General features: G+C 53.8%; 1 protein-coding gene across 1 annotated transcript in view; it reads left to right on the forward strand.

The window, feature by feature from the left end:
• The first annotated feature begins 5,256 nt into the window (after positions 1–5,256).
• Positions 5,257–10,632, forward strand: part of LOC104867575 — a 12,548-nt gene continuing 7,172 nt past the window's right edge. The window contains exons 1-2 of the mRNA XM_010631995.1: positions 5,257–5,261; positions 5,766–5,972. Coding sequence (XP_010630297.1) covers positions 5,257–5,261; positions 5,766–5,972 — 212 coding nt within the window. The remainder of the gene's footprint in view (positions 5,262–5,765; positions 5,973–10,632) is intronic.

Consider the following 10,632-nt stretch of genomic DNA (forward strand, 5'->3'; position numbering starts at 1 on the left):
GCGGGGATCCTGAGGACGCCAGCGGGGCCGGTCCCTCGCGAGGTGCCACCCGGTCCCCCGGTGCGCCATCCTGTCTGGGCTCCGGGATGGGAGAGCCCATCCTCTTCTCCCTAGACTGAGGCTCCGGGGACGCGACATCAAGTTGGCGACCAGGGAAAGGGACCGCGGCCCCGGGCGTGTTCGTAGACCGTGGCGTGGGCGCCTGTGGAGTCCTCCGGGGTCAGGCTTGTCCCCGACACCTGGGCGGCAGCGCGGGCCCTGTCCCGGCAGCCGTGCAACAGTTGGAAGGCTGCTGCCCCAGACTGGCTTTGTTTGGAGGCCTGAAAACCACGGGGTTAGAACCGACTCGGGCGGACCAGGGCTGCAGCGACCTCTTTCCCGGCGCCCCAGCCGGCGCCCCGGGCGTTTGCTCCTCTTGGAGCTCCTGGCTTGCCTTGCCCTGCCTGGGTCTCAGCGGGTGACACATCGCACCCTTGTCTGTCACTTCCCAAATCTGCAGTTCAGAAGATGGTTCTAAAGGGTGTCACCCTGGGGGGACGCCAGTCCCCGGTCTCGCTGTGGTCCCCTCTCCTCCTGGGTGCCCAGAGGGCTTTGAGTAGCTGCCTGTCCCAAGTCAGGAGCAGAAGCTCCAGTCCGCCAGAACAGAGAGGAGCTGCTGCTCTGACACATTTGCCTTTCCGAGTACTTCTGAGATCCTGTTCCTCTAGGAGACGGGCTTTGCTGTGGTGAGGATGGTGGGATGCAGCTCCCTTGGGTCCTAGCTCCCAGGACCCAGGCCCACCCTGGCCGGACCCTGTTGCTCAGCCGGGCGTGGTGGCCCAGGTGGAGAGGGTGTGGTGCGAGGCCCTGGCTCTGAGTGCCTCTAGGCCCGGAAGTTGTCTCGTGCCTTCTGCAGTCTGACTTTGGTTTCAGTCTCACTTCTTTGGCTTGGTTCTTGACCTCACCCACTCGCTCTTGGCTTCTCTAGACTGGCCGGCCCGCCACTGTGGGAAGGAATTCCTGCCTCAGCGTCTGGAGGGGAGCCTTGCTCTCTGTCTTCATCCTTCCCTTACCCCTTAAATGCCTCTGATCCAGGAGCTGCATCCTGATGCTTTGTTGTTGCTTCTTTCGAGACAGGGTCTCACTAGTACTTACTCAGTGCTCCTCCTGCCTCAGCCTCCCAAGTGCTGGGATGACAGGTGTGTGCCATCACACCCGGCTCAATCTTGACTCTTGCCAGGGCTCTTAGAGTTTCAGCCTGCCACCTGCTTGCTGCTGACAACCTGAATTGCAGGTTGTCTTGGTCTGTGTCAAGAGTGGCTGGAGGGGCGGCAGCCAGTGCAGCTGAAGCCTGGTGGCCGCTGGGTGTGGCGGGAGCTGATCCTCAGGTCCAGCAAGTGAAGACCATGTTTCTTCTCACTGCACTAGGAAAGTAAGAGGAAGGGGGAAGGGAGGCCACTGTGGTTTTTACTTTTTACTTTTTTTTTTTTTTAACTGCAAAAAGGAACTGGGAGCTCTTGCTACAGAAAGCCTGGATCTTAGCACTTCCGCATATGTGACGGGCCCTCGTGTGTCCCCTGTGCAGGACACCCCATTTTCCTGCAGTGCCCAGTTGCTGGGAGTGCAGGTCTCCCAGCACCGGCTTGGAGGAGCTGGTCCACTTCCCAGCCCAAACACGGCTGGAAACATTACGTTAATCTGCTAACGGAACCATTTCCCCTGAGGTGGACGTTAAGAGGCTTATTGACAGCTTTGGCTATGAGAGCTAATTGCAAGTTTGAGAAAGAAGATTTTATCTGAGCATTTGGGCTCCCTGTCACAGTGAAGCCTTTCGCCGCTGGGCTGGATGTTGAACTTTCTGGGTGTTCCTGTGTCCTATAGCTGGGGTGTCACCTGCCGTGGACTAAGTGTGTGCTCACATCTTCTGCCTGGCTCCTCCCAGATTTTCGAGGCTCACTGGACCTGGGAAGTCCCTGTTCCTAGCTGAGTTTGTCCAGCAGTGGACATGCCACCTCTGCCCTCCGAAGGCCAGGACCCACTCTGTCCACAGGTGGCCCTTTGGAGCTTCCTGCCCGCAGCCGTCTGGTGTGCTGTGCTCTCTGCCAAGCCCTCGATCTCTCAGTCACGCCGCTCCCTGCCAGAGGCCGCGGCTGGCAGCTGTGGCAGCGGCGAGAGACTGAACTCCCATCCCCGGCAAGCAGCTCAGGATGTGGCCCTGGAGGGGCACAGGGCTCCGAGCTGCCCTCATCCTCTGGGGGTCCCTGGGTCGAACTGCGGTCCCACCTCTGGTGGAGGGGAAGGTGAGCAAAGGCTTTGTTCTGGGCCTTTTGGCTGTCTGGGGGGCGGTCGCCCAGTTTGGGGTGTGCCCGAGTGGGGGCTGGTACTTCCACGGGCTGTGCTCAGGCCATGCTCTGACCCTTGGTGCATCCTGCCTCAGTGCCCGCCGCACATGGAGGGCAGAGGTGGTGGGGCTCCGGGTTTCTGACCCCCAGCAGCCTAGAGGTGATGGACTGTTCGGGGTCACACGCCTGGGCCTTGGCTGAGCCCTGTCCTATCTGGCTCTGGGGCCCTGACCAGACTGTGGGCCAGGAGGAAGGAGATGCATCCCCCAACACCCTCCTGCCCCCTGGGCAGACCTGCTTCCTGGTGAACGGGGATTCTGGGCGACGGAACCAGGCCTCGGACCTGCTAGGCAGACGTATCACTGAGCTACACCCCAGCTCGGGTCACTTGTTTATAACACATAGACACTGAAATGCTCGGTAACCAATGCTAGACATGGGAAAAGCATAGTAGCTAAAACTGTCAGAAGTCTCTCTCTCTCTCAAAGTCTACTCCTCTTGCTTTTTCTTTTTCTTTTTGGAAGTAGGTTCTCACTGTGTAGTTCAAACTGGTCTTGAACTCATGATGATTCTCCTGCCTCAGCCTCCTGAGTGTGCCACCACGCCCAGCCTGTTTTTACCATTTTGATACAGCTCCTTCTAGGCTTCTGTTCCTTCCATGTGACAATATTGGTATTTTTCACTTGCACACATACTTAATGTTTATGCTCTCTAGACTGATGGCTTTTCTAGATAAACATGTGTTTCTCTTAAGTACATGATGAGCTGCTGTAGCAGAAGTTGACCCAGAACACAATCTAACCCTGGATTGGTTGAACCTGTTTAAAAAAAAAATCAACTTTTACTTGTTTTTTCTTCTAAATAGCAAGTAAAAACTAAAAAAGGCACTTTTTATAGGACCCAAAACAGGACTGAAATGTTCTGTGAGACGATTTATTTTCACCAATATAATGTGAATTCTTATAGGCTGAAGGATAACATGAAAGAACTTAAAAATAGGCAAGAACTACAAATATCTGATAATCCTGAGGTTGTAACCCTTGCATAAGCTATGCTACTTTTTGTTTTCCCTAAAGAAAATTCCATATCGAAGCTCAATATGATAAAAAAGGGGGGCCAAAATAGAGGTCCCTAAGTCCTTTAGAGGAATGTTGGGGTGCGGTATCATTGAAAGCCCCTTTGCGTGAGAACCGCTGGCGATCAATCACGTTCCTCCTTTTTCCTGACGCATGATGCACTCAGTGTCGGTGGTGAGTAGGAGGGGCGGGTGCCAGTGTTTCTGGCTCTTACTGACCAGGGTGCTTGGGGAGCACGCCGTTAGCCGCTCCTCCGTGGACGTGAGCAGGGGCTCTGCTTGGGGCGGGGCACCTCATCGCCCCTTGAGCTGGTCTCGCTGCTCCTGGCCTGTGTGGCGGGGCCGGATGCCGGCAGCTGGCTTGAGGCCAGGCATGGCCAGGGATTTCTTGATCGGCTGCGCGGTGGCCCAGACGAGGAGCATCCGGGGCCGTTTCCCTGAGGTTATCTTCGAGTCTCCAGGAGCCTGGAAGGGGGACATGGATGGAGCTCACCGCAGGTCCTTGGACGGTCTCCCCAGCCTGTGAGTGGTGAGTGGGTTGCTGGTGTGGCCCTGTCTGCCCATGGAGTGGTGGTCAGCTGGCCACCTCAGCCTTCCTGGGTGCTGCCCATAGGGGCAGTGGGCCTGGATGCCTTCTCTGGTGTGGTCTGGAACCCGCACCTGACAGAGGGAAGGGCCATCCTTTGTGTCACCCCTGAGCACTTCCGGTAGGCATGGCTCAGTTTTTGGAGGAACGTGTTTGCTGTCTTTTTGTTGTTTTGAGACAGTCTCGCAATGTAACCTAGGCTGGTCTCGAGCTCACAGGGATCCTCCTGCTTCAGCTTCCCAAGGGCTGGGATGACAGCCCCACACCACCATGCCCCACCTGCTTGTTCGGTATATGACACAAGCAAGGTGGAGAGAGAAGTTGGGAGAAAACAGAAAGCCAGGCAGACAGCATGGGCCACTGGTGTGAACCAACCCTCTACCAGTTGCTGAGAAAGACCCTGGAGTGGCCAGTGCCTGTCCCAGGATGTGAGCAAGGCGGCTTGTTGAGTTTAACCTTAGGGAAGAAAATACTAGAATTCACATTTCTTTTAAAAATTCATTCCTTTACATCAGATGTGGTGGCACATGCCTGCAATCTCAGCACACAGGAGGCCGAGGCAGGAGGATCACCACAAGTTCAAGGCCAGCCTGGGCCTGTCTCAAAAAACCAATTATTTTCTTAGGTGTTTACATTTTCTTTGTTTCTAACACATGAGATAGAATAGTGCTGCCGCCTCCTTTGGGCTTCTACTGTCCCTTCTGGCAGCCGCCCAGCCACTCCTGGGACTCTGCAGTGGCCTCCACCCATCAGACCGGGCTGGGGCCTGCTCTTGACAGAGCCACCAGGGTGAGAGCTCAGGGTCCTCCGTCCCCCTGGCCTCACCACCTGCTCTGCTTGCTGTCCTGGGATCTGGCTACAGCAGCTGGGCCGGGCACCCCAAACCCTTGTACCTCCTCTCCCATCCCTTCTAGAGGGTCCCCTTCTGACTGCCCATCCGCAAGGACCACCCCGCATTCCTGCCTGCTTGTTCTACTTTTTCCTCCATACAACACACCCCTCCTATTCCCCTGCCCTTGAAACCAAAAACTTACACAGGAGAGAGAGGCAGGTGACAGGTAAAGGTAGGTGCGTGCGTGCATGTGTGTGTGCGTGTGTGCATGCACGTGTGTGTGTGTGTGTGTGTGTGTGACCCTGGTTCATTCACTGCTGTATGTTCTGCACGAAGAATAGTGCAAGGCACACAGTAAATGCTCAGTCAACCCCAGAAGGTGAATGGAGCCAATACCCACACCTGTGCATTTGTGCACAGTCGCAGATGATGCTCACGACCCATGCGGTGAGGAAGACTTCTCTAGACACCGTTTCTTTCTGTACATGGGATGTGGATTTCTACCCAAACAAAATGAAGAGAAAGCGTTCTCCCTACTGAAAGGCAACAGCTCACACGGTGTCTTTTCTCCAGCGCATTTCCCCTTGGCGGGCTGCTGTCCCAGGGCTGGGTGAGATCAGCGGTGCCTTTGGTGCCGAGTGAATTCTGTTTCTTCTCACTGCAACACTGGGGACAGGGCGCCAGCCCTGGGTGTCCCCCGCATGCTGCAGAAAGGGTCACATTCGGGGTGTGGCGGCCTCCGGGGCCTCTGAGCGAGTGAGGATGGCTTCCGACGTCCGCCCTCAGAGCAGGGGCCCCACCAGGCTCCTCTTGCCACACACACGGGCTTGGGCAGGTGCAGGGCCTGCTGGGGACCAGGCAGCACTGGCCACAGGGAGAGACACGCACCGTGGAAGTGACCTGGCCCCGTCCTGGCCACATCCCGTGACAGCAGCGGTCGATTCCTCGTAGGGAAGAGGAAAGTGAGGATGGGAGGGGAGTAATTCAGGTCCTACAACTCCAGGGTCGCCCTGGGCGGCCTGACGCCGAGGTACCCGCCTCGTGCCCTGCACGGCACAGGGACCTTTCCCAGGGCCCTCACACCAAGGAGACCTGTGTGTGGCAAGTGCTCATGGACATGCAGCTGGCCCAGGCAGCGCAGGCTGAGGGGCTGGGAGGGTGCGGGCCGGAGCCGGCCAGGCCTTTAGGGGAGGGGATTCGTGGGTAGTAGACAGGCTAGGAGGGGCTGGGTACCAGGGGCCGGGGGCCTGGGTCAGCAGGAAGAAGAGCGGAGGGAGTGGCCACCACCTGACCTGGACAGTGGCGGTGTCACCCACTTCTAGGAGGTCCCGTGAGTGCGAAAAGACCTCGGGCTGCGAGTTGGGGCCTGCGCCCCACGCGCTGTCCCACACATTGACCCGTCCTCTACAAAGCCTGAAGTGTGCGCGAGGCCAGGCTGTCCTGCTCCTCCTGCCTCTGTGCTGCTGGACACACTGTCAAGTGGGCTACATAGTGCGACGGTCTTCTGTGGGTAACCTGCGTCTGGGCGCAGCAAGAACCTCACTGCCGAGGCCCAATGGTGGCAGAGGCCACTGACGGGGCAGAGGAGCAGGGAGAGGCCCGCCTCCAATCCCACAACTGAAAAATCATTCATTTCATTTTGTGGAGCTGGGGATTGAGCCCAGGGCCCCCCACGTGCCAGCAGGTATTCTACTGTTGAGCTCCGTACAGCTCCAGCCCAGCCTTATATTTTTATTTTAAATAAAACATTACTTTACAATATCCACATCATGGGCAACCTGCAGAAAGCAAATGATTTCATTTCTAGAAAATTGTTTGCAAGGGGGAAAAGCAAAGCTGAAAGGAAGTATAAGTACATTGATTAAAAGGCAGTTGATATCTACCTATCAATATGTATGCACTAACTGCAGTGAGTAGCTTTAGATTCTGATTTAAACAAATTTAAAAAGCACTTGTATGAAATGATTGGGGGAATCTGAATTGAGAGTGAGATGGTAGTGTGATTCTGTTGTAAAAGTCTTATAAGAAACAGCCGGACATGTAGCTCAGTGGCACTGCGCCTGCCTTGCAAGTGCAAGGTCCTGAGTTTGATCTCCAGTACCAAAAAAAGAGAGAAAGAAACCAAGCCACAAAAACTTGGAATTTACCCCGGACACCTAGTGCTTAAACCACTGATGACTCATTCAGAATCAGTCTCCTCTCTCCTTCCCGCGTCCTCGGTGAGGCTGTTAAAATCCCCGACTGTCAGAAAGCACCGATTCTGCCACTCAGAGGCCCTACCTGCTGACCTGTTCCAGTCCCTTCCCCATTTAAGCCTGCTACTTGGACATCCACCTTGGAACCCTGCCTGGGGGCATTTAGGAATATTCGGACTTGGATTGTCTTCTCCCTCTTTCAGTGTAAGATGGGGGTTTCTCCAAATCACTTTGCAGCAGTGGCTTCTAAACCATGTTTCTATTTAAATTGCGCAGTTTTAAGAGGCAACAAGAAGTTACACAGTTGCAGTGAGGACCCCCGGCTGCCTGGCCCCTTTGGCATGGGAAGTGGGTGTGGGCTGCTGCCCAGCTCGGTTTCTGAGTGGCTCAGGCTTGCTGAAATATCTGTGTTTATTTCTGTGTGTGTAAAAAGTACCCCCAGCCTTCCTAATGGAGGCCAGATTTAGGACTTCTGTGGACCGCATGCCTAAGAAATGGCCAACTTTAAGCTGCACGGACGGTAAGAGGCGGGTCAGGAGCCGAGGATGGGGGCCTAGGGGCTTAGGGGCTCTGCACGGTGAGTGTCGAATTTAGTTCTGATGTTCTCCGTCTTAACGGCCAAGAGGAAGCAGCTTCCCCTCAGGAGTTCTGCATTTTAGTGAAGGGCCTTCTAGAAGGCTCCAGAGCCCGGGCTTTTTGTCACAGTGTGTAAGACACCATGGCCTCTCAGTGGAGCAGGTGTCAGGAGGGGTGGAGCAGAGAGGGCACAGAGTGATGTCTGGAGACCCGGGCTGTCAGCTGCTGTGTCCGGACCTCCTGTGGCCCAGCTGTCCGGGCTGCAGATGGGGCTCGCTGGATGTGGAGGCTGTGACCATCCAGTGGGCAGGGACCCGGGCAGGCTCTGGAGCGACACATTCCAGAAACCATTTCTTCACCTTCAGTCCCCTGAGAATATATAGTCATTTTTGTTTGAATTTATGATCTTTTACCTTGTCTTCTCTCCAACTTAAACAGCGTTGGTAGAAAGAATTTCTATTTCACTTTTATGTGACACCTCCGTACTTTGGTTTGAATTGTAGCATTTCAAGTCCCACAATTTTGGAAAGTGCGTCTTTCGGTTTGGTTTTTGTTTCAATGGACACAGCAGGTGTGAAGGAAGAGTCTGAGGTTTCAGTAGGGTCAGTGAGATAAATGTGGGGTAGGGGTCATTCTTAAGTTGTCAAAACTTTGAAAATTACAAGAATTCTACTAATAAAATAAATAAAAAGAGAAATCATAAGAATGCCACTTCCTCTTCACAGCAGTATAAAACCGACTTTTTTGAGGAAGTGAATAAAAACAGATAATGTGATAGGTCTTGTCATCATGAAAACAATTATCACAGCAGAACATCTGAAAAACATGAGTGAAAAATTTCAAGTCCTGAACAAGTAATGGAGTAGAAAACCATAAGCTTTCTCAAAAAATAAAGGCTACACTGTAAAGCGTCATTTTGATTAGTGGTCTTTGTGTTTCTTTTAGAATTAGACACCGCTATTTAAGGAGGATGTGAGGTAGGCATGGCTGTGTGTTCTTGAATTCTAAACATATATTTTAGTCTATGGGAACAGGGCAAAGAGAGCGTGAGGGAAAAGGGGAATAAAGAAAGGCAAATGGGAGAAAATGTATTTTGAAGAACGAGGGAGGCATGGGGTGGGAGGGGCTGGCCAGGTGTTTTCCGGGGTGCTGGGTACTGCAGCTCCCGCTGAGCTGGCCCCTGGGAAAGGGCAGCACCGCCCATGCCCAGGATGGGAGCTGAGCTGCTCCTTCCCTGCAGAAGGGACAGGGACGGCCGGGCTGCAGGGTCCCACAGTGGGAGACTGACTCTCAGATGCTGGGAGACAGGGCCAGGCTCCTGTGGCTGGGATGTGGGCTCCAGCCAAGTCCCTGGTGCACCCCACCACCCATGCCGGTGAACTCACCAAGTAAGGGTGGGTTGTACAATAGGCTACTCCACTGCTACAGTGGCCTGCTGAGGGTCATTTTTACAGCATCAGCGTCATCATCGTGGCACTGGGGGTCAAACCCATGGCCTTCTTACTCCCTGGCCCTTTTTATCTTTTACTTTGTGACAGGGTCTCACTAAGTCACTCAGTTGCTCAGGATGACCTCCTGGGGTCCCTACTGCCTCAGCCTCCCAGAGTGCTAGGATTACAAGGAGCGGGCCTCCATTTCCAACATCTTTACATCATTAAATGCTTGAAAAAGATCCAAAGGATAATATTTTGCAACATGGAAGCATTTAATAACATTCAGGTTTCAGTGGCATTGGAATGCAGCCTTCCCAATTTGTTGGGGTCGGTGTTGCTCTCAGGAGCCAGGTGTGGAGTGGGGAGGTTGAGGCCTGAGAGCCTACAGCTATGGAGCTGGACAGTTTGCTACTAGGCTTGGCAGGGGCTGGGGACCGAGGCCCGCGGGCTCAGTGCCACGGGGACTGACTCAAACCCAGATTTAATTTTGTTGAGGTGGGAATTTTTCTCTAGGAGAAGGTAGGAGCTTAGTTAGCCTCCTTGTTATGCTTAAAAAAAAATTCTCCTTAAAACAATAGTTTGCTTGTACTCAGATCTTTGTCTCCCTTGAGGATCCTCTGTAGGGAAAGGAGCCATTTGTTTCTATTTTAAACCACTGCCCTTTTGAATGGAATTTTTCAACTCCAGATGTGGCCCAGAAACAGTTAATGTGCGCCGTGGATGCCCTCGGAAGACCCAGAGAGGCAGGGTGCTCTGCTTCTTACCTATGAGAGCAAAACAGAGATCTCAGCAGTGGCTGTTTCTCGTTGTGCGCTGAAGTGCTGGTTTCAGTCAGTTGTGTTAGTGGAGACTGAATTAACGTGGAGGTGAAATGGCTTTAATTTATAGAAAGTTGCTTTAGACAAACGTTTAGGAGGTACGATGAACTATTATAAGTGGGAATTATTAAATGAAAAGTAATGCTACCTTCTGATCTAATGTTTCTCATTGTTCTAGAAGTTTCTCTCAGAAGCTAAGCCTGGCTGGTGGTTTGTGTGTGAAGTGTGAGTGTATGTGTGTGAGTGTGTGGTCTGTTTTTCACTTCAGAATAATTATGAAGAATCTGCCTTCTGGCCTTGTCCTTCTCCAGTCCTGTTTGACCTCGGAGGAGGGACAGAGGCGCTGGGTGCAGGCCAGGCGGGCAGGAAGGAGGTGACTGGCACGTCTCCTGGCCTGAATGTTGGCTTCTTCTCTGTTGATCCACGTTGATGACCTAGGCTGCTGTCTGAGGAGGTGATCCGTGAGACACCAGAGTAAGGCTCCACTTTAGAGGACACTGGCAATGACAGGGACCCAGGCCTCTTATGTTTTCTGAGCAACATCACTGACTTTGGGGAGACAGGAACTGAGCACTCCAAACCGAGGCCTTTGGCAGGCAGACTGTCAGCAGAAGCGGAGAGCTGTTTCTGCAGTTCCAAAGCGCCCACAAATGGTGTGGGTGAACCAGTGGTTCCACTGTTCCCTGATGCATCATCACGTGGGGAAGTGTCCCTCACTCCCAGGTGGGTTTGCAGGGCACAGAGGTGTGGGCCCGGTGCCCCCCCCCCCGCAAGGGGACGGGGGATAGAAGACCAG

The sequence above is a fragment of the Fukomys damarensis genome, unplaced genomic scaffold (assembly GCF_012274545.1).
Source record: "Fukomys damarensis isolate Sample0158 unplaced genomic scaffold, DMR_v1.0_HiC HiC_scaffold_26, whole genome shotgun sequence".
NCBI classification, from domain to species: domain Eukaryota; kingdom Metazoa; phylum Chordata; class Mammalia; order Rodentia; family Bathyergidae; genus Fukomys; species Fukomys damarensis.